This window comes from Convolutriloba macropyga, chromosome 4, assembly GCF_964194025.1.
Source record: "Convolutriloba macropyga chromosome 4, txConMacr16.3, whole genome shotgun sequence".
In the NCBI taxonomy this organism is placed as follows: domain Eukaryota; kingdom Metazoa; phylum Xenacoelomorpha; order Acoela; family Convolutidae; genus Convolutriloba; species Convolutriloba macropyga.
The window spans coordinates 27,315,611-27,340,891 of NC_134471.1; the positions used below are offsets into that span (position 1 = coordinate 27,315,611).

General features: G+C 34.9%; 1 protein-coding gene across 1 annotated transcript in view; it reads right to left on the bottom strand.

The window, feature by feature from the left end:
• Positions 1-4: 4 nt before the first annotated feature.
• Positions 5-25,281, bottom strand: part of LOC142338038 (uncharacterized) — a gene marked incomplete at its 3' end in the record, with an annotated part of 108,968 nt that continues 83,691 nt past the window's right edge. The window contains exons 25-27 of the mRNA XM_075387671.1: positions 24,043-24,404; positions 435-591; positions 5-16 (exon numbers count right to left, since the gene is read on the bottom strand). Of these exons, the coding sequence (XP_075243786.1) occupies positions 5-16; positions 435-591; positions 24,043-24,404 (531 nt within the window). The remainder of the gene's footprint in view (positions 17-434; positions 592-24,042; positions 24,405-25,281) is intronic.

Sequence of the window (25,281 nt, forward strand, 5' to 3'; positions counted from 1 at the left end):
CGAATTTGAAACAGTCCTGCAACAAAAACATTAAACATTGTAAACAATATTTCTTGTTTTATTACGATTAGTAAAAACTATTAAAGCGAAACGGATATGTAAACGGATTTTAAAATCAAAATTTAACATTTCCGATTTCGTTTTCAGCAATTCGACATATCGTATCTATTCTGTCGAGTTCCGGCCAATTTTTTTACTCACAACTGAAAATTACCTGTTGTTATATAGCACGTTGCTTAAAAAATGTAAAACCAGTACGTGCAAGTTTTCTGCCCACTTATTTTAGAGATCAGATCTGAAGTTTCTCGATATGGGCTACCCTTCTCGATATTTAAAATATTTAACTACATGACCCTTTTATGTAATGAACGTATAGCATTTGCAGCGGTGGCGGTAGTACTAGCACTAGTATTGTTACCACCAATTGAACTAACAATATCGGTGTTGTTTGCGGAGCAGCAGGGGAATATGGTGGACCTCTGTTCTAGCAATCGGTGAATTACAGATGGAACATTGCAGGACTTAGTCTGCTCCAAATCCACCGACAGCATCCATATTGCACACAAGAGAGCACTTCGCACTCCACCAGTCCTAAACACAGTTCACCATATAATTCACAGACGCAAAAATGCATAGCATACACAGTTTTTATGGTTCGACAAATTCACGTAGTAAGACTAATGATCTATCTTTTTGATGTATGCGTAATATGAGGAGATAGCGCCCGCATCTCGTAATACAAAAAAACTCGAAATAGCACACCACATCGTGAAAGTTAAACATAAACCGACAAATGTCGGAAGAATTGCTCTTGAACGACAGGCGAGGCTGTAGCTGTTAATTTAGGGGCTGTAGCCTAGATCAATTTTTCTTTATGGGTGCAAAAAACCTTTCCCGTCCGCGCATCGACCTCCCTAACCGTGACCCCAATCACTTTCAACTGCACCTTCAGAACCTTATTCTTGCTGTGCTGCAACCAATTTATATTAGCAACAAGCTTTACTTCGGAGTGAGAGCAATAGAGATCACTCAAAAATGATGAACGAAAGCGTGAAAAAATCAGAATGTTCTAGAAGAAAAGCGCAAAATTGTCAAGCGGAAAAATTACATAAAAAAAGACACACACGTTTAAAATAATGTCTATGAACTCCGTTCAAGAGCAATAAAAAATAGTAAAATTTAAAGAGGTCAAGTAAAAACAATCTGGAAACTCGACAGGGCTCGATTAACTGCTCAGAAAACTTTGTTCTGAAAACAGCGAATTTTTATTGTTCCGCACCTCTTGAGGGGGGGGAACTATATACTCAAATGGGTTTTTTGTTCAGACAATTTTCACCGATCGATATATTCATCGTAGAGAGTTGAGACTGGCATCATTAGAAAGCTCGTCCAGCGTAGAATACGGAATTAAAGATTTTTTATATTCGTTTTTTTACATGGAGTTATCAAGGTTTAAACTTCAGTGAAAAGTAGAGTGAATTCCGTTGTTTTTCACATTTTCCGGAATTTTTGCCTAAATTTTCGCCAATTTTGCAAAAATTTGTTAAAATTTTTAAGAATAGTGCTGTTCATTTTATTCTTAAAGACGAAAAATTATTGTTGATTATTTTGATTTAATTTTTGTGTCAAAAATTTGGGCTAAAAATTTCAAAGTTCAGCCTTTTTCAAAAACAGAACGAAATAATCTTCTTTAGTCCACTTTGATTAAATTTGCCGGAAGTACACTCCCAAACAACACTAATACAATCTTTTTTTAGACTCAAAAGGGAGCTAATTCTACTTCAACTTCTGTTGAGAGTGCTCTGTAATTAAAACTTTGCCGTTTTTTGCTAACTTTAATCGTTGATTATCAAAAACGCAGAATTTATTTTTTGACTTTTTTAACTAACAAACTATCTAATTCAATAAAATTCGAAAAATTAAGTGTCTAATGGACGATAATCATTAGCAGGGCTAATTTTGAATGAACCTTGAACTGTTAGAATCTAAAAACAATTCGGATTGTAATCAGTCAGAATTTTTTTAAAGAAAATGATCTCTTCTATATTAAGTAAAGAACAGAATATATCCAATCAAAGCTCAGGAGCAATAGGTCTAAATGGCTTCCTAAGAAGCTCCAAGCTAATGCATTTAGTTTTTTAATTGAAAGCTTATGGTGGTTTTGACTTCTAAAAACAATTGAATTTCAAAAAAAAAATAATGGCTTAATAAACTTTTCCTCAATTTTTTTCTTAATTTAGTCAACTTGTAACTTAGTGTCAGCACAGAATTTTTATCTTTGATACCAGATTTGATTTCAGATTTTTTTTAGTTTTTGATATTTGCCAGTTTCTCACGTTTACTAGTTTTGTCACATTATCACATTATTGACAGTTCTCATATCACATTATTGCCGTTAAAAATAAGGCAAAATTGAACATATTAAATTCCCGAAAAATATAGATTATCGTTTTAACGGCTTGGACACTTCTTTAATGAAGAATTTAACTGAATTTTTTAAATTTGTCTTTATCGTTTTAGTCGTATCAAATTTCCTGTATAATGAGAGGTTATATTGACTTTTGATAGAAAAATAAGAGCTGAAATTCTGATATTCGTAGATAGCTGATGGCTTTCATGACTTTGAAAACAATTGTTTTCCAAAGAAATTTTCTTTTTAGCAATTTTGTTCTTTTTATTGTCATTATGTTCCCTAGTCTCGTTAATTACAGGTCAAATATGACATTATTGGTGTCAACGGAATGTGTCATAAAAGATTGGTGTCAGAATAGTTTTTTAAAAGAATTCGTTGTGACCTTACTGGCTTTGACACAGTTTTTCACAAAAAAAAGTAAGTTGATTTGATTTTTGTCATATTTGACTTTCTTTTTGTCGACGCAAGACATATTCTGGATAATTGCAGGTCTCAAAGGCTTCCTTTGGACGAATAAACGATCCTAATTAATTATTTCATTTTGTAATGAATGGCTTTCATGACTTTGGAAGTAATTTTGTTAAAAAAATAAATGTTATATTTAAATTTGCCTTTTTTTCTTTTTTGTCTACTTGCTACCTAGTCTCATTAAAGAAAGGCCACATACTACTTTATCGAAGTTTTAAGAAGGCGCAATTGAACATACTTTTAGGGCCAAAATATAGCTTTACAGCTTTGACAGTTTTCTGGAAAATTTTAATTGAATTTTTGATTGTTGTCTTTTTGTTGTTCTTATTAGCCGCAAAAAAATGATTAAGGACAGGTCTTAATGCCTTTCTATAGAAGCATTGGTAATCGTAAACCTTTGGTATATTTTACTTGATTTCTAATGGCTTTCATTACTTTGAAGTCAATTGTTTTGAAAAAAAAAATAAATTTTTTGTGTTTGTTCTTTGCCTTATTGTTACCTAACCTTTTTATGGACTGTTCCCATATCTTTTCTGCTGATTTATAAAATACTTTGTTTAGTTTCAGTTTTATCTGACGGTATGTTGGCTTCGTTTTCAAGTTGTTTTTTAAATTTACATAATTTTTTGATGTAATGTTTGTTGTTGTTTGATTTTGCTGTTCGTCTCAACTCGCTTTCTTAATATTTGCATATCTCATCAATCTAGTGCATCAATTTTACTCCACTGAATTCTTATCTTTTCGCTCATACACTATTTTTTTGAAAACACCACTTGGGTTTTTTGGGATTCCCGAAAAAAATTATGGGTTTTTCTATCTGATCCTCATTTGGTAGACAATTGTGCCAAAATTGTGGATGAGGGGGTCGGAACCTTATGTGCAATCGCACATTACCGAGCCTCCTTGTTGCTCTTCTAAAGCAACTGAATCGCTAATTTACTCGAAATTAGAAAGCTCGATTTTCGAAATAACTGCTAACATTAACTGCTAGTTGGACGCAGCAAACATAGCCGGCGAATTGCCTGAAAATAATCACCGTTGACGCACATTGGGATTGAAACAGAAAAATGAGATAAAAATTCACGGAAATTTCAAAGTGTCAAGTGTTCTATTTCGGTGTGCAAAATTACACTCAACTAAGCTTCTAAAATGAACGCTATTAATCTAAATACTAATGCCAGCTAGCAATCGCTCTAAAGAACTTTGATAACCTAATTCAATATGACTTAATTACGAGGCTGTATATGTTTATCCCGTTTCTTTTGATTTTGCTCTTTTGACATTGCCCAAATTCATTACATTGCATAATTCAATGAAAGAATTTTAAATCGATTCAGTTGAAACAGTGAGCAAATAAGTCACCGGTCAAACGTGAGAATCGTGACTTGTGAAAAACGAAAAACAGTTCTGTCAGCTAACCCATCGGCACGACTTAAAAAATTTTTGTTGGCCGGTAAAGATCGTTAAGCTCAGAAAATAACAAATGTCAAAAAAATGGAAAACCAATAGCAAATTTTAATAGTATCTTGCTAAAATTCGCGATATTAATAATATCTTGTCAACATTGCCCAAATTCATTACATTGCATAATTCAATGAAAGAATTTTAAATCGATTCAGTTGAAACACTGAGCAAATAAGTCACCGGTCAAACGTGAGAATCGTGACTTGTGAAAAACGAAAAACAGTTCTGTCAGCTAACCCATCGGCACGACTTAAAAAATTTTTGTTGGCCGGTAAAGATCGTTAAGCTCAGAAAATAACAAATGTCAAAAAAATGGAAAACCAACAGCAAATTTTAATAGTATCTTGCTAAAAATCGCGATATTAATAATATCTTGAGAACAATTTCATTGTCTCCAGAGACTATTCAGTATCCCTTTTCTAAGCCTTAAAAAGTTTCATTTGCTCATAAAGATCGATTAACTTGGAACAAAACAATTTTCAGAAAATTTGAAAATTTTAATTTTATCAAAAAATTGTTAAAACTCGTGTTATTAGAATAATGATAATCAATCCATTATCTCTAGAAGAAATGCAGTAACTTATTATCAAAAGGAGGTTCCTGGGCCCATGGTGTAGGAAAAACTCGAAAAAACAAAAAAAAACAAAGAAATTGCAAGGTTTATAAAAAATAACTGCTAAAACTCAAATAAATGCTATAATTCAAATACTAAAAAATTGAAATCTAATTATTTGCTACCAGAAATTATGCAATAGCCTATTAGTAAACGCTAGAGGAGATTCCTTGTCCCTTGTGTCTGGAGAAACCTAAAAAGACAATAATATTCAAAAAAACTTTTTGCAAAATTGCAAGTTTTGCAAAATTGGTAAAATTTGTGATATTATTTGAAAAACATTCAAAACAATTAAAAAGTTATCAGTAATTACTATTCTCAAACCCCAGAGGAGGTTTCCTGGATCCTGGGGCTGAAAAAACTTAAATACTGAGAGATGTTTAAAAAATTTTAAAAGTTTTATCAAAAAATTGCTCAGATTAGTGATGTTAAAATGTTGAAATCCATTACCACTAAAATCTATGCAGTAACCTATTATCAAACCCTAGAGGAGAGTCCATGGCCCTAAAGCTGGCGAATCAAAATAATTTTCAAATTAAAATTGTAAAAATTAGTATAAATTTGCGTTTTTATGTTTGGATTAGCACAACAAATAGCTCGGTCAAAAAAACAATAATGTCCAGCAAAAGACATTCTATCACCTTTCACAAACCTCAATTTTAGACTGCTCCAACAAAATTCGAAAAATGACGAAAAACCGCGAAAAATTGCAACATTTTGGTCTCAAAAACTAAAAAAAAAACTTTTAACCTTGAATTACACCTTTCCTAGGAGCGTCATCACCCGGTTTGAAAGCACAAACTGATGAAAAAAAGTGTGAAAACATCTTAAAGAGAGCACCAATACAATGCAATTCTTGGATTGCAAAAAAGGAGAGCACCAAAATGATAGCCGTTGAGAGGCTGACGGCGGACAACGAATGGAATGGGAAAACAACTTAGAACATGCAACGAAAAACATAGCTGGCAAAATGCCAGAAACTAGCCGCAATAGCTTCATAGATCTGTAGTCTCAAAAAGAAGGTAAGAAAAGATAAGATCAAATGAGTGTTTGTCACTCTAATTGAAGGTTGTTTAAGAGCAGCTAATAGAAACAGCAATAAGTTATACAGATTCTTAATCAAAATTTAACATCTCAGCCCTTAATGAAAGAATAGGTTTCTTTTTTGGTCTAAGGGCTGAGATGTTAAATTTTGATTGAAAATCTGTATAATTTATTGCTGTTTCTATTAGCTGCTCTTAAATAACCTTCAATTATAGTGACAAGCACGCATTTGACCTTATTTTTTGAAATATAGCAAAGAAAAGTCGATTTCAGAGTGAGGAGGTCATTTTTAGAGTGAGGTAAGTCACGAGTGACCAAAAATTTAATCACGCGAATGAACAAAAAAAGCTCCACTAGGAGTGAAACATGTTGTCAAGCACGCAATTCAGTTGAAATTCCATGAACGAATGAACAAAAAGCCGATTTAAAATGGTTGTGACGTCACCAAGAGAAGGCCAATAATAGCATCAGCTATCGCTTCGCGGCTATTAATGAAGAAAAGTAAAAATCAAGTCAAATTGCTGCATGTGAATAGAAAATCGAGAAAGCAAATTTTTGTTCGAACAACGTTTTGTCACTTTACTTTAAACTTCAAGTGAAAAAAGCGCCGCAAAACCACTCGCTTTTTCGCTCCACTTCATGTTTCGGTGTGAACAAAATCACCACTCCAATTTGATTTCAAAAATCAAAACGTGTGAAGATCTTAAAAAAGACAACGACCCATAACAATCCAATACTTTGAATTGTAAAAAGGAGAGCACCACAATAATGTCGTTGAGAGGCCATATGTAGATACTATTTCGTACACTAATGGTCTCAAATCATTTGGCTCGAGCTCCGAGAGATATGATGTCTCAAAAGTTTTGATTTAAGTAATGATTTTGACAATGGCGCAGTTCATGTCAAAAGCTGCTCAAAACAAATAAAATTAGATCGCTAACGTCAGTCGAATTGATCTCGAAAAACTGTCGTGGCGATACCTTTTGTTGTAGCTAGCTTAAACTAAGGGATGCAAGCCTCACTGGGTAACAGAAGTGAGCAAAAAATTGACGGGTATATAAAAAAATGCCCAGGCAAAAAACTCGAAACTCAGCAGGATCCAAAAAATTATTACAAATTTCAAGTGCGAAAACTTAGAATAGAATTACAAAATTTCCAAAACACATCTCAAAACTTGAGCCATCAAAAACCAACAGTATGGTATATTTGCTTTTCTCACTGAGTTATGAGTGGAACGACGTGCAGGGGTGGAGATGGGGTGAGGGGTCTGACGTGGGGAGGGGTGAAGGGGGGTCAAATTATAAGAACTGCCCCTTACGCCAAGATTTATGTCTCCATAGCAGTTTTGATCAATGGCATACTTAGAGACTAGTAAGCAAATTAATGCCTTCTAGGCGTAACCTGTTTATCCCGTTTTCGAGAACGATAAGTCAAAAGGGTAATTGGAAAAATTGGTCGAGCGAAATATTGCAAAAAAGACGAAAGGACTAATGATTGCTACCTTTTTTTGAGAGCAATTAAACAAACAAAAATCCAAGCGGTACTGGTCACAAAATACGCCCTACAAACTTCGCTTGAGAGCACTTAAGAATTCAGATATTCAGGCACAAGAAAATCTCAAAACGAGAAAGACAATAGAAAAAAGAGCAACAATCTCAGTGAACGTTGCAATGGAATCGTTTTAATATAACAGAGCATGATATGCGCATTCTACATCATGCTCTGTTATATTCTTGAGGAACAATCACATCATAATAGGCTTCAAACAACTGTTTGAACAGAAGAAAGGGCCGCTCAGTTTCAAATCACAGTCCAACAATTAGGTTCACTTAATTTACTCTTCATAGTCTGTATTTCTCATTACTCAATTTCACATTACAAGTCAGAAAAGAAAGGAACACGAAGGTTTCTCTCTTGCGTGAACAAACAACGCTCAATGTAGGGGGCCTGTTTGCTAGAAATGACAAGAACAGCTTAGGCTCAATAGCATTGGCCGGTTTGACGGCTCGACACTTGAACCTTTTACTGCTAATTAGCCTAAGTGTTGCTATGACGAACGCAGCCCATAATATCCGGTGTTCTTCAGACAATTAGTAGCGATTGCATGTTTAAACTATTTTTTTCAGAGAAACGGTTGGCTATTCCAAAATCTAATGATTCAAACAGACAAAGACCAATGTAGAATTCGCTCATACACAACCCACTAAAAAGATACATAATTCGATCATACATAACCCGCCAGTGTGTTAACTAATAATTTGGTTTTTGTTTTGTTTTGGTGAGCTTTGCACTGGGTCATCAACTTTCGAAGTCAATTCAGAACAATTTCACTCTATTATTAGAGACAATTTGTTAACATTAGATTAATGTTAGCTTAAAAAAAACCTATGTCATATCAATGAGTGAGACTAAATAACAAGACATTTCATGTTTTTTTTCTGAATCTAACATTGATCTAATGTTAGCAAATTGCCTCTCATGTTAGAGACAAATTAATCTGAATCGAATTTAAATGTTCACCACGGAGTGCAAAGAATTCCAGAGCGAAAAAAAACAGAAACAAAATTAGTAGTGACCAGCTAACGAACTAGAAATGCTGACCAAAAATTAGAATGAAAAGCCAAGATCAAACCATATATTACCGCAAACCTCTGATAGCAAATAAAGTAGTCCATGTCTGATTTTCCTGCTATGAGGTGCTCCTTAAAGTGGGAATTCAATTATTTTCAGTCTATAACAGTTAATTATTGTTTATTTTCTGTTGAACATAATTCTTATCTAATACAACTTAGAAGTTCAGTTGAAAATGAGTTTTAGTTAAACATAGTCTGATCTATTTTTGCCAATTCTGCTTGCAATGAAGAAGTCACCTTTTCTACTGAGCATGATTTAAGTCAAAAGACGAATGTTAGGACTAGACGACATAAAGCAATCTCAACTGCAGTGATCAAAAGATAGCAATTAGGGCCTCGCTTTGTTTAACAAACAATCATTGCTAGAAACGTCAGAGTTAAGACACACAGAGATCATCCGATGAACATCAATCTATTTTGGGCATCTGTAATACAACAATAGACATAGTGAACAAAGAAGCAGTTCACTGAAAAGCCACACATCATCGCCGATCAAACAGTACTGTTGGCAGTTTAAAGGGCAGTTAAATATCGCCACAAAATTATTCGTCTTTCCTATAAATGGCATTGACTTGCGAAGAACATTTGCCAAGCATATCTAAGATGAGAACTACAGAGTTCTTTACCGTCTATCCTTAGCTTACTTATCGCAATTACATGAACTAACGTATGCAAAAATTTACATCAACTTATGAATAAACGAGTATTTCAACACATAATACAGATCAGCAAAACATAGCTGGCTGAGCCCATAACACGAGGCTGAATATATTGTGCACAGCAAAATACATTAAACTTTAAACATTTCAGTCTTTACAATGCACTAGAAATTTTGATAATAGCCAAGTTATCAGCAACTGCGATTACCACCGGAGGGAACGGTTCACCGTTTTTCTTGAAAAATTACAAAATCATTTTTTCGCAAATCTAACTTTTTCTCATTCTGTTAGCTCACAAACAGAAATGCCCATTTTTGAGCAAATAACTATTTCCATATTTTCGTTGACAGAGTAAGAAAACTGCTTATTTGCATCGGAAAAAAACGCAATAGAAAAAGGGAAAAAATTTCCATTAGCAATATTTGAAGAGTTAGCACATCAGCTTTTATTTGTATGCAGAAACATCCTGAAAACTGTTAATTCTATATGAGGGTATCTTTCAAAATAATCACATGTCAAAACAGTTTTTGAGAACAAAACCGACTAGCGTCGGATGAGTTGCTCTCGAACGACAGGCGGGACAAAATTAATAGCTTAAGAAACGTTTTATGGGTAGACAAAAACGCCGATCTCACAGGGGTTCGAATCCCTGACCACCAGGATGCCAGTCTAACATCTTTACAAACAACCTAAAACGGCGATTTCTTTTCGCTCATAATCATATTTATATTAACAACAAACTTTATTTCAGAAAGCGAACAACTTAGATCACTAAAAAAGGAGACGTCGAAAAAGCTGACGAAATCCGAGAAAAAAAGCGCACAAAAGAGATGTTTACAATTGCTCAACCTTCGTTCGAGAGAAATTAAAACTAGAACAAACATAGCCGGCAGATTGCCGGAATAGCTGCGAAAGAATAGACCTGCGTGCCATATAATAGAGATAGAAACAGATACAGATCTAAATTGAAAAAAAATCGACGCCGCTCAAAAAACTAAGTAAAAAACATTCAGCGATAAATTAATAAAGCTTGTTAAAATTCATTCCGCAGAAGCCTCTTATTAGGGACCTTAACTGCACAAATGAGTTCCTTTGACCTTAAACAAATTCAAACTAAACTTAAGTTTTTAAAGTGCAAAAGTCATTTTATTGAGTGAGGCAAGTCACGTATGATGTATGATCAAAATCTAATCACGCAAATATCCTTAAAACTTTTGCTAAAGCGAGTAAGAAATGACGTCACGCGCGCAAATGCCGTTAGTGAGAGGAAGAAGTCATTCAGAAAATTTGACTTTTTCAGCTTTGCTGTGTGAACAAATGTAAAACGAAAAAAGAGCGTCAGACGACGAAACAAAAAAACATAGCAGGACAAGTCCTGACGTACAATTCAAAGAATTTTCATTGACTTAACAAACAACTAGACCTAGAACGGACAATGAGTGAATTGGGAAAACCATTTCTAAAAATCAGATGAAAAAAAAAACAAAAAAAAACAGAAAATCAATTTCAAAATGCTGCTAGGGAGAACAAAAAACCACCAGTGAGATATGTAATTTTGATTCTAACAAAAAACTAGGTCCAGAATGGGCTGTGAATGGATTGGGAAAACTAGTTAGAAAAAAATCCGATCCAAAAAATCGAAAAAACAGAAAAAATTGGAGTGAAATTGCCGCATGTGAACAAAAAACCACTACCGAGAAACTGAATTTTTGTTCAAACACCGTTTTCTCACTCTACTTTAAAATTAGAGCGAAAAAAATTCACGCCGCAAAACCACTCGCTTTTTCGCTCCATTTCGGCGTGACCAAAATCACCACTCCAATTTGACTTCAAAAATGATGAAAATGTGTGAACAGATCTTAAAAAAAAAAAGAGAGCGCCCCAATACAATTCAAATTCTTTGAATTGTAAAAAAACCAAGAGCACCGCAATATAGCTTCGCTCAGCTTACAGCTTCGCAGCTATAATAAACGTTTAAGAAAATTACTTTGAAGTTAAGCAATGATTTGCTGTAATGTTTCAAAAAGATATCAACCATGGAGGGGATCAAATTTGTTCAATTCGGATCATATAGTTTTTTTTTGGTTAAATCTGTACTAATACTGCGACGCCCATTTTTGCCAAAATTATTTTCAAAATATGTTGGTCCCGAACTTCGTGTCATAAAATATTTGAACAGAATGGCATAGCAAATATTTGGCGAGAAATTACGCAAATCAGGGAAATAGTCGATTGACGCATAATACTACCACAATTTTGTTCTAGACCAGTTTGTGTCTATGACTCGAAAGAATAAATTATCCGGGTTTGAGGAATGTTGTTTCAAGTGGAAATAAAAATTTACCATGATTGCAGCCCCATTATTGTTCGGACCCACTTGTGGGGGGAGGAACTATATACTCAAATGGGTTTGTTCAGTCAATTTTGGCCGATAGATATATTCATCGTAGAGAATTGAGACTGGTATTAGAAAGCCTGTACAGCCTAGAATATGGAATTAAAATGATTTTTTTATTTTTGTTTTTTACAGGGAGTTATCGATGATTACAATTTTGTGATTAGTAGACGAAAAACCGTTGTTTTTATTCACATTTTGCGTAGTTTTGACCAAAATTTCGTCAATTTTCCTAAAATTTATCAAAATTTTGAACGCCAATGTTATTGGTTTTATTTTAAGGGTAGAGACTTGACGACTGGTTTTATGCTTTTTTGGTTAATACTATCGCCGATTTCGATAATTTTTAAAATCAAAAATGGCTTAAAATACGATTTTGTATCCCACTTGTTTAAATAGTTTAAAATTACCTGAAGAAGAGATCTAACATCTGCTGTCACAATCTCTCGCTTCCTATGGGAGTCTAATGGAATTAAAATTTTGCCGGCTTTATTGACAAAAATTAACTCAATAATTATACAAAATGCATCATTTTTGGTTTTTTGCAATTTTACATTTGCCAATTGATCTGTTTTGCAAACATACAGAAAAATTATTTTTTTTGTACGACGCGCAACCAAATCAGTGCTAGGTTTGGACTAATTTTTCATTCCTACAATCAATAAACATTCAGATTATATTAAAGTGCGGTCTTTTTCAAAATAATTTTTGAAATTTTCTGTTTTTATCTTAATTACTGACAAGAATAACTTTATATAAGGGGCCAGTTAAAAACAGATCTTACATACAACAAAATGAGGCCAAATGAACTCGTAGTTTTTAAGGATTTGACTATTTGATTTCGTAATATTTTACTGATTTTTGTTTTGCCTTTATTTGACATTGATGTTGCAGCCTCCTGCCTTCGTCTTATTAAACACAGATCCAATTGGGTTCCTCTAAGAGCTATAAGTGAATCCATAAAATGCTTTCAGTTGTTATCTAATGCGTCTTAAGACTGAATATAATTGTTTCGAAGAAACGGCAGCAAAAAATTGAAGTCTCCGAGCAAACTTTATTTCAAGTAAAGCACAAAGATTTTTAGTGGTTTTATATTCAGCGAATGGTTTTTTGGCTTTCTTTCGAAATTTCATAAGATTTGAGATTTTTGCATAATTGACAATATTTGAGGTAATTATTTGTTCCCTTTTTAAATTATCACAATAAGGAGAACTCCACTTAGCATCGAAAGAACGCGCAAAAGAACATTTTTAACGATTTCAATGAATAGCCAAAGTTTGAACTACTGCAAAACCGTTACCTCGATTTTTTTGTTTTTGACTCTAAATGTTCTTTTGTTGTCGAACGAAATATTCGTTTCCATCAAAGGCCTTAATAGCTTCTATGCGTTCAAATGAATCCATTTACTGATTTCAGTTTATAGCTAACGGTTTTAATTGCTTTCCAATAAAAATTTTCTCCAATTGTCGTCAACAATTAAATTAGTCATATTATATACAGGGCTCACCAATTTTCAGCAGCTCCAAAAATTAATTTTGCCGTTATTATGCTTTTACTAATGTCCAGAGAGCTTTAGAAATGTGTTCTCATAACAATTTCATGAGTTTCCGGTACTTTTCACTATTTGTGGTTCTTTTTGTTGCCTTTTCACAAGGACACTATAGAAAACAGACCCAAATGAGACTAGCATAAAATTCAAACATTTTTTGTCAATTCAAAGTTTTGGTTTTGGAAGTCTTATAGTTTTAATGACTACAACACTGTAGTCTCAATAAATTGTTTGTGAAATTTTAAGTTCTGTCCGTATTCGTTTTTTTGTCTTATGATTCAATATCACTATTAACAAGCATAACTGGCTCCCCGAGCAGTTTCAAGTTAATCTGTTTTTGTTTTAAGTTGAGAGTTAATAGTTTGTTTGAATTTCTGTAAATATTTGTTTTATAAAGATCAACGGATATTTCAGCTTTGTATCTCAATTTGGTAGCTTTGTGTCTGCAACGACAGTTCGCATCCTTTTTTATTGAACCAGGATCCATTTTTCAGAGTGGTTTTTTTCAACTAATGGTTTCTTGGCTTTGGTACTACGCCTCTTCATAATGGCGATTTTTGGATAAGTTTTTTTGTTTCCCTGCCACATTATCACACCAATGGGTTTGCCCAATTGGCGTTGAAAAAAGCCAAACTGAAGATAATTAATAATCTCCACGAATAAATGTTGCAGCAGCACGAATAAAGATTCAAGTTTTGGTCGTAATTAATGTTTGCTATTATTTGATTTTCATGTTTGTCTTGACCAGTAATCTCATTAATGGCGAAATTCATCGGCCCTCTAATCAAGCATTATTGTTTTCACTTAGTTGTTTGTTGAACGATATGTGAATTTCTATCTCTTCCTCATTTGGTCGACAATTAAATCAAAACGTGGATGAGCGGGGTCGGAACATTATGTCAAACGCACATTACCGAGCCTCCTTGTTTCGAATTAAGTGCTAATTTGCTCAGCTGCTTTCCAGTTTTAAAACACGGCTGTAAGATTTGGAAAGAAGTGGAAAGAAACGAGGAAATTTTGAAAAATGTTATTTTGTTTCCTGTAGACTACCCAAAACAATTTTTGTTCTGAAGTTTAACAAGGATAAAAACTAGATTTTCATGACAAAAAACACCATCATGTCACCAATAAGCGCTTCGTTAAGCAATCATTAAAAAATAATACCCCGTTAATCCGGCACGTGCTTTTTTGTCCAATTTTGTAATTATTTCGAGTTCTACTAGCTGGAAAAAATCTAAACATAGCCGGCAAATTGCCGGAAAATAGCCGCCGTTGACTCGCTAGACGCACATCAGGATTGAAACAAAAAGAGACTTCTTCTAAGTTTCAAAGTTTCTTATTCTATGTTTCAGTTACAGTTAGATTCTAACACTATCCGTAATCAGCTTCCATACTGAATACTTTTAATCTTAATACCGATGTCCGCTAGCAATGGTTCCAATGATCTCTGATAACCCAATGAATTAATAAACGGGCTTTATCGGTTTATCCAGTTTCTTTTAATTTTGCTCTTTTGACACTGAGCGCATTCACAACATTGCGTAATTCAATGAGTGAAAGAAATTCAAATCCATTCAGTTGAAACAGGAGTGAGCTAAGTCACAAGTCAAAAGTGAAAATCGTGACTTATGTAGAACAAAAAAAATGATCGAAAAGATAGGGAATTAAAAAAGCATAACGCCTAAATTATAGCCGTTGAGAGACCGGCAGCGGCTAATAAACATAGACGGCGAATTGCCGGAAAATAGACACCATTCACGCCCTTTGTAACAGATCGCCAGAAAAAAGCAGCAATTGGTTTTATTTTAAGTGTAGAGGCTTGACGACTGGTTTTATGCTTTTTCGGTTAATACTATCGCCAATTTCGAGTTTGATAATTTTTAAAATCAAAAATGGCTCAAAATACGATTTTGTATCCCAATTGTTCAAATAATTTAAAAATACCGCAAGTAGAGATCTAACATCTGCTGTCACAATCTCTCGCTTCCTATGGGAGTCTAATGGAATTAAAATTTTGCCGGATTTATTGAAAAAATTAACTCAATAATTATACAAAATGCATCATTTTTGGTTTTTTGCAATTTTTCATTTGCCAATTGATCTGTTTTGCAAACATACGGAAAAATGGTTTTTTGTACGACGCGCAACCAAATCAGTGCTAGGTTTGGAATAATTTTTCATTCCTACAATCAATAAATATTCAGATTATATTAAAGTGCGGTCTTTTTCAAAATAATTTTTGAAATTTTCTGTTTTTATCTTAATTACTGACAAGAATAACTTTAAATGAGGGGTCAGTTAAAAACAGATCTTATATACAACAAAATGAGTCCAAATGAACTCGTAGTTTTTAAGGCTTTTGACTATTTGATTTCGTAATATTTTACTGATTTTTGTTTTGCCTTTATTTGTAATTGATGTTGCAGCCTCCTGCCTTCGTCTTATTAAACACAGATCCAATTGGGTTCCTCTAAGAGCTATAAGTGAATCCATAAAATGATTTCAGTTGTTATCTAATGCGTCTTAAGACTGAATATAATTGTTTCGAAGAAACGGCAGCAAAAAATTGAAGTCTCCGAGCAAACTTTATTTCAAGTAAAGCACAAAGATTTTTAGTGGTTTTATATTCAGCGAATGGTTTTTTGGCTTTCTTTCGAAATTTCATAAGATTTGTGATTTTTGCATAATTGACAATATTTGAGGTAATTATTTGTTCCCTTTTTAAATTATCACAATAAGGAAAACTCCACTTAGCATCGAAAGAACGCGCAAAAGAACATTTAACGATTTCAATGAATAGCCATAGTTTGAACTACTGCAAAACCGTTACCTCGATTTTTTTGTTTTTGACTCTAAATGTTCTTTTGTTGTCGAACGAAATATTCGTTTCCATCAAAGGCCTTAATAGCTTCTATGAGTTCAAATGAATCCATTTACTGATTTCAGTTTATAGCTAACGGTTTTAATTGCTTTCCAGAAAAAATTTTCTCCAATTGTCGTCAACAATTAAATTAGTCATATTATATACAGGGCTCACCAATTTTCAGCAGCTCCAAAAATTAATTTTGCCGTTATTATGCTTTTACTAATGTCCAGAGAGCTTTAGAAATGTGTTCTCATAACAATTTCATGAGTTTCCGGTACTTTTCACTATTTGTGGTTCTTTTTGTTGCCTTTTCACAAGGACACTATAGAAAACAGACCCAAATGAGACAAGCATAAAATTCAAACATTTTTTTGTCAATTCAAATTTTTGGTTTTGGAAGTCTTATAGTTTTAATGACTACAACACTGTAGTCTCAATAAATTGTTTGTGAAATTTTAAGTTCTGTCCGTATTCGTTTTTTTGTCTTATGATTCAATATCACTATTAACAAGCATAACTGGCTCCCCGAGCAGTTGCAAGTTAATCTGTTTTTGTTTTAAGTTGAGAGTTAATAGTTTGTTTGAATTTCTGTAAATATTTGTTTTATAAAGATCAACGGATATTTCAAGTTTGTATCTCAATTTGGTAGCTTTGTGTCTGCAACGACAGTTCGCATCCTTTTTTATTGAACCAGGATCCATTTTTCAGAGTGGTTTTTTTCAATTAATGGTTTCTTGGCTTTGGTACTACGCCTTTTCATAATGGCGATTTTTGGATAAGTTTTTTTGTTTCCTTGCCACATTATCACACCAATGGGTTTGCCCAATTGGCGTTGAAAAAAGCCAAACTGAAGATAATTAATAATCTCCACGAATAAATGTTGCAGCAGCACGAATAAAGATTCAAGTTTTGGTCGTAATTAATGTTTGCTATTATTTGATTTTCATGTTTGTCTTGACCAGTAATCTCATTAATGGCGAAATTCATCGGCCCTCTAATCAAGCATTATTGTTTTCACTTAGTTGTTTGTTGAACGATATGTGAATTTCTATCTCTTCCTCATTTGGTCGACAATTAAATCAAAACGTGGATGAGCGGGGTCGGAACATTATGTCAAACGCACATTACCGAGCCTCCTTGTTTCGAATTAAGTGCTAATTTGCTCAGCTGCTTTCCAGTTTTAAAACACGGCTGTAAGATTTGGAAAGAAGTGGAAAGAAACGAGGAAATTTTGAAAAATGTTATTTTGTTTCCTGTAGACTACCCAAAACAATTTTTGTTCTGAAGTTTAACAAGGATAAAAATTAGATTTTCATGACAAAAAACACCATCATGTCACCAATAAGCGCTTCGTTAAGCAATCATTAAAAAATAATACCCCGTTAATCCGGCACGTGCTTTTTTGTCCAATTTTGTAATTATTTCGAGTTCTACTAGCTGGAAAAAATCTAAACATAGCCGGCAAATTGCCGGAAAATAGCCGCCGTTGACTCGCTAGACGCACATCAGGATTGAAACAAAAAAAAGACTTCTTCTAAGTTTCAAAGTTTCTTATTCTATGTTTCAGTTACAGTTAGATTCTAACACTATCCGTAATCAGCTTCCATACTGAATACTACTGAATCTTAATACCGATGTCCGCTAGCAATGGTTCCAATGATCTCTGATAACCTAATGAATTAATAAACGGGCTTTATCGGTTTATCCAGTTTCTTTTAATTTTGCTCTTTTGACACTGAGCGCATTCACAACATTGCGTAATTCAATGAGTGAAAGAAATTCAAATCCATTCAGTTGAAACAGGAGTGAGCTAAGTCACAAGTCAAAATCGTGACTTATGTAGAACAAAAAAAATGATCGAAAAGATAGGGAATTAAAAAAGCAGAACGCCTAAATTATAGCCGTTGAGAGACCGGCAGCGGCTAATAAACATAGACGGCGAATTGCCGGAAAATAGACACCATTCACGCCCTTTGTGATTGTAAAAGATCGCCAGAAAAAAGCAGCAATTGGTTTTATTTTAAGTGTAGAGGCTTGACGACTGGTTTTATGCTTTTTTGGTTAATACTATCGCCAATTTCGAGTTTGATAATTTTTAAAATCAAAAATGGCTCAAAATACGATTTTGTATCCCACTTGTTTAAATAGCTTAAAATTACCTGAAGAAGAGATCTAACATCTGCTGTCACAATCTCTCGCTTCCTAAGGGAGTCTAATGGAATTAAAATTTTGCCGGCTTTATTGACAAAAATTAACTCAATAATTATACAAAATGCATCATTTTTGGTTTTTTGCAATTTTACATTTGCCAATTGATCTGTTTTGCAAACATACAGAAAAATTATTTTTTTTGTACGACGCGCAACCAAATCAGTGCTAGGTTTGGACTAATTTTTCATTCCTACAATCAATAAACATTCAGATTATATTAAAGTGCGGTCTTTTTCAAAATAATTTTTGAAATTTTCTGTTTTTATCTTAATTACTGACAAGAATAACTTTATATAAGGGGCCAGTTAAAAACAGATCTTATATACAACAAAATGAGGCCAAATGAACTCGTAGTTTTTAAGGCTTTTGACTATTTGATTTCGTAATATTTTACTGATTTTTGTTTTGCCTTTGACATTGATGTTGCAGCCTCCTGCCTTCGTCTTATTAAACACAGATCCAATTGGGTTCCTCTAAGAGCTATAAGTGAATCCATAAAATGCTTTCAGTTGTTATCTAATGCGTCTTAAGACTGAATATAATTGTTTCGAAGAAACGGCAGCAAAAAATTGAAGTCTCCGAGCAAACTTTATTTCAAGTAAAGCACAAAGATTTTTAGTGGTTTTATATTCAGCGAATGGTTTTTTGGCTTTCTTTCGAAATTTCATAAGATTTCGAATTTTTGCATAATTGACAATATTTGAGGTAATTATTTGTTCCCTTTTTAAATTATCACAATAAGGAGAACTCCACTTAGCAACGAAAGAACGCGCAAAAGAACATTTTTAACGATTTCAATGAATAGCCATAGTTTGAACTACTGCAAAACCGTTACCTCGATTTTTTTGTTTTTGACTCTAAATGTTCTTTTGTTGTCGAACGAAATATTCGTTTCCATCAAAGGCCTCAATAGCTTCTATGAGTTCAAATGAATCCATTTACTGATTTCAGTTTATAGCTAACGGTTTTAATTGCTTTCCAATAAAAATTTTCTCCAATTGTCGTCAACAATTAAATTAGTCATATTATTGCCAGGGCTCACCAATTTTCAGCAGCTCCAAAAATTAATTTTCCCGTTATTATGCGTTTACTAATGTCCAGAGAGCTTTAGAAATGTGTTCTCATAACAATTTCATGAGTTTCCGGTACTTTTCACTATTTGTGGTTCTTTTTGTTGCCTTTTCACAAGGACACTATAGAAAACAGACCCAAATGAGACTAGCATAAAATTCAAACATTTTTTGTCAATTCAAAGTTTTGGTTTTGGAAGTCTTATAGTTTTAATGACTACAACACTGTAGTCTCAATAAATTGTTTGTGAAATTTTAAGTTCTGTCCGTATTCGTTTTTTTGTCTTATGATTCAATATCACTATTAACAAGCATAACTGGCTCCCCGAGCAGTTTCAAGTTAATCTGTTTTTGTTTTAAGTTGAGAGTTAATAGTTTGTTTGAATTTCTGTAAATATTTGTTTTATAAAGATCAACGGATATTTCAGCTTTGTATCTCAATTTGGTAGCTTTGTGTCTGCAACGACAGTTCGCATCCTTTTTTATTGAACCAGGATCCATTTTTCAGAGTGGTTTTTTTCAACTAATGGTTTCTTGGCTTTGGTACTACGCCTCTTCATAATGGCGATTTTTGGATAAGTTTTTTTGTTTCCCTGCCACATTATCACACCAATGGGTTTGCCCAATTGGCGTTGCAAAAAGCCAAACTGAAGATAATTAATAATCTCCACGAATAAATGTTGCAGCAGCACGAATAAAGATTCAAGTTTTGGTCGTAATTAATGTTTGCTATTATTTGATTTTCATGTTTGTCTTGACCAGTAATCTCATTAATGGCCCTCTAATGAAGCATTATTGTTTTCACTTAGTTGTTTGATGAACGATGTGTGAATTTCTATCTCTTCCTCATTTGGTCGACAATTAAATCGAAACGTGGATGAGCGGGGTCGGAACATTATGTCAAACGCACATTACCGAGCCTCCTTGTTTCGAATTAAGAGCTAATTTGCTCAGCTGCTTTTCAGTTTTAAAACACGGGTGTAAGCAATCTTAAGCGATCACATAGGCAAAAGTTGGCAGTTGTCCGTTGATTTCTGCTAGCCGAGAACAATCCCACAATTTTTTCTCCAAAGAGGTTTGAAAAATGTTCTGTCCCCCGACTGTTGAGATACTTAAAAAAATCGACTTCAAACCAATTTGGAAAGTGAAAAGAAACGAGAATTTTTTGAAAAATGTTATTTTGTTTCCTGTAGACTACCCAAAACAATTTTTGTTCTGAAGTTAACAAGGATAAAAATTAGATTTTCATGACAAAAAACACCATCATGTCAACAATAAGCGCTTCGTTATGCAATCATTAAAAAATAATACCCCGTTAATCCGGCACGTGCTTTTTTGTCCGATTTTGTAATTATTTCGAGTTCTACTAGCTGGAAAAAATCTAAACATAGCCGGCAAATTGCCGGAAAATAGCCGCCGTTGACTCGCTAGACGCACATCAGGATTGAAACAAAAAAAAAAGACTTTTTCTAAGTTTCAAAGTTTCTTATTCTATGTTTCAGTTACAGTTAGATTCTAACACTATCCGTAATCAGCTTCCATACTGAATACTTTTAATCTTAATACCGATGTCCGCTAGCAATGGTTCCAATGATCTCTGATAACCTAATGAATTAATAAACGGGCTTTATCGGCTTATCCAGTTTCTTTTAATTTTGCTCTTTTGACACTGAGCGCATTCACAACATTGCGTAATTCAATGAGTGAAAGAAATTCAAATCCATTCAGTTGAAACAGGAGTGAGCTAAGTCACAAGTCAAAAGTGAAAATTGTGACTTATGTAGAACAAAAAAAATGATCGAAAAGATAGGGAATTAAAAAAGCAGAACGCCTAAATTATAGCCGTTGAGAGACCGGCAGCGGCTAATAAACATAGACGGCGAATTGCCGGAAAATAGACACCATTGACGCCCTTTGTGATTGTAACAGATCGCCAGAAAAAAGCAGCAATGGGTTTTATTTTAAGGGTAGAGGCTTGACGACTGGTTTTATGCTTTTTTGGTTAAAAGTGGTTTGTCAAAAGTGAAAATCGTGACTTATGTAGAACAAAAAAAATGATCGAAAAGATAGGGAATTAAAAAAGCAGAACGCCTAAATTATAGCCGTTGAGAGACTGGCGGCGGCTAATAAACATAGACGGCGAATTGCCGGAAAATAGACACCATTGACGCCCATTGTGATTGTAACAGATCGTCAGAAAAAAGCAGCAATAGTTCGTATATATACTGCTGCTTCTGTTAGCTGCTCTCTAATAACCTTCACTTAGAGAAACACACATTCAATTTGGAAATAAGGTCAAGAAATTAGGGTCAAGAAAATTCATTTTGAAAGGGAGGTGTCATAAAAAAGTCATTAAATAACCATGAGAAGGTCAAAAATAGCTCATGCTCTTGCTTTGTGCCTATTAAAAAAGATACCAATTGGCAGCTTTTATCCCAGGCGTCAAAAAAGTTCACATGTTAGACGATTAAACAACTACGCTTAAATTACCTGATATAACGATTAGAAATAAAACCAGCTAGCTATCAATCTAATGAATGCTGACAACCCAATGCCCTATGCCATAATAAAGGGAATTTATCAGTTAATCCAGTTTCATTCAGCGTAATTCAATGTGCAAAAAATTCAAATCCATTCAGTTGTAACAGTGAAAGCGGTACGTCAGGAGTCAAAAGTCAAGTGAAACGTACTAAAGAAACATAGCAGAGCAAGTTCTGCTATAGAATTCAAAAAAACCTTAATGACCCAGCAAGAAATTAGACCCGAATAGACTATGAATGGATTGGAAAAACTATTTAGAAAAAAATCCGCTAAGAAACCAACAAAGCTGAAATCAAGGTCAAATTGCCGCATGCGCAAAAAAAGCTGCGAGTGCGAAATTTCATTCAAAAACCGTTTTCTCACTTTAAAATAGAAAAGATTCAAAAATCATGAAAAAGTGTGAACAGATCTTAAACAAAAGCCTGAAACCAGCTAATCAAATAAGTAGTACCTGATGGCAGTCGGCAAAACTTCTTGTATCGTTTGTTACCGTGCTCAGAAAATTTAACAAGATTCGCTGATTCGTTTTTTTTTGGAGTGACCAAAATGACTGAAGAATGGACGCATTCCGGAAACAAAGGTTAAAACCTGACCTAATCATTAGCCTCCCGAAAGTCACTGTGCCCAACATGTACAAAACATAACCACCTAAAGTCGGGCGAATGGCTCCCAAACGACTGGCGAGCGGTGGGCTTCGGTATCAGCCAACTTGGGCTTAGTGATGCATCAGGTGGGTTTGAGCGTAGTGCCGCGGAGGAGGGGTCAAGCGATGGGGGATAAAGGATGTGGGTTAAGTGATGGGCTAGTGTTGGGGAAGAGCTAGACGAGAGGGGGTCCAAATCGCCGGGTTGGAGGAGGGTGGACGGGGGGGTGGGGGATGGGGTGACTGAGGGGGAGTGTGTGACAGCGGGGGGGGGGGGGGGCAACCGTTTAAGACTAAGAACCGTCCTTCACACCTTGAAATTGTCTCCTCAAAACAGTTTCGGTGAATCGCATAGTTAGAGATTAGTAAGGCGTAAGGCTCTATGAGAGCTGCTTGACCACTTAATGCCTTCCGAGCGCTACCTGTTTATCCTGTTTTTGAGGACGAAAAGTCAAATGATTCAGACGAAAAATCGGTCAAGCGAAAAATCGCACAGAAAAGACCATAGGTTTAATATAATTGCTACAAACTTCGTTTGAGAGCAATTAAAAATATTTCGAAAACCTCTGAGTCGTGAGAAAAATGACAGCAAAACATTTAATAAAATGGCAAAAAAACGGCAGCAGTATAAGAATTTTCAATTGTCGGCTGTATTCAGGTAGCCTAGAGAAGATTTAAGATTTAAAAAGAAAAATGATCCCGATTTCGTTCGAGAGCAATTACAAAGGAAATTTATTTTGGCTTCTTTAATTCGACATCAAGTGCCGAACTACCACCAATTCAGCTACTTGAAAAGCTTCATTAGAGAAAAATAGATCAGGCAATGAAAACATACCCCACTAACGTCGGGAGAATTGCTCTCAAACGACCGGTGAGCGGTTCGCTTTGGTAGTGCTTAAGGATGCTAGCATGGGGGGTAACCGGTGTGTGTGTGTGTGTGTGCGTGGGTGGGGGGTGGGGGCAAGCGTTGGGGGGGGGGGGGGGGGGGGTTGCGAAGGCTTGATGTGGGGGTTAAATGGTAGGGGTCAATAGGAGGGGACTAGTGAGCCATAAAGCTCTAAGATATTTTAGGTTAGCCCTTCCGGGCTTTACCTGTTTATCCCGTTTTTGAGGACAAAAAGTCAAAACGGTCGAAAAATCGGTCAAGAAAAAATAGCATAAAGACCGCAGCACAAATATAACTTCGTTCGAGAGCAATTAAAAAAAACTGTGAATGCAAACTTTTTATTTTACATCTTATAGGGAGCCAATATTGAGAGCGGGTAGGTGTGTACGACTGTTATAAAGTTTTGACACAGTGGTTTGGATAACGCGATAATACAAGAAAAAAGTCACATCAGTCAGACAAAAAATGCCCGAAAAGACAAATAGGACTAGTCTAATTGTTATGAACTTCGTTATTGAGTAATCAATAACGCACAGCATCTATTACTAGTAGCGTTCACTATAACAACAATGGCCTTCATCACTCACAGGCATTGTACGACAAGGGGTTTGGAGCAGTCACAGGATGATGAGAACTGTGTGGTGGCTGTCACTTCACTAATATTACTGTAGTTATTGTTAACTCCTCCGTGGCCATCACTACTGCATCCACTTCTGTTAAACATGGAGTCCCGATTGCAACCTCCCCTCTTGAGGGAACAGTTGCAGACACCCAAGTGTGAAAATTTGCCAGTCTCGTCTCTGACCCCACCAATGAGGTTGTTCCTCAGAAGAGTTACAAAGTGGGCAAAATGGGCAGGACTGGAAGGGGGTCCAGTGGCTCCCTCCAAGAGGAGATACTGCACGTGTGTTATGTACCATTCTTCTCCTTTGGACAGATTCTCGTCATCCTAAATATCAAAACAAGCAAAATTAATCATTCAACAGATTTTTCAACAAAACTTACTAACGTCGCGCCGGGCAATTTGCTCTCACAACACTGGCGAGCGGTTGACTAGCTTTAGCTTAATTGAAGGGGCGTGGGGTGGGTGGGCACATGGGCGGGGGGGGGGGGTTACAGAGCGCTTGGTTACGACAAGAAGGATGTGTAGAACCACTCTTCATGTTATGATTCATGTCTGTTAAACTGCTTTGATGCATCGCATACTTAAGAGTATAGTGAGCCATAAGGCTCTAAGAGAACTTACTGCCCTCCGCGCGTTGCCTGTTTATCCAGTTCTCGAGGACAAAAAGTCAGAAGGGTCAGACGAAAAATCAGCCAAGCAAAAAATCGCATAGAAAAGACCACAGGACTAATATAATTGCTACAAACTTCGTTGGAGAGCAATGCAAACCATTGTTAGCAAAAAACGCAATTTATGTTACTTCAACATGTGATTACAAAATTAAACATTTTGTTCACGGGGGTGTCCCAATCTTAGTGAACATAGCACAAATTCGATCACCGTCACCAAAAGAAGACAAAATGTGGGTTCACTTGTATTGCATTAAGATGCCCAAATCGGGATTATCCTTCTCACTTCCCCTGGCTTCAGCGCAAACATCGATTATACAATGCTGACTATCAAGCATTTATTACGATTAAACTTCCGAATTTTCAAACTAAAATAGAAACAGAAAAACCCATAAAACCAATTAAATAAAGCCTGGTTCACTCTAGTTCAACTCTGATAGACATTAACATTTGTCCACTCCTGTTTAGAATCTAGCTCAAAATATTTCTACATGTATAATCCATAAAAAATCAGACAATCTGTACACAAATAC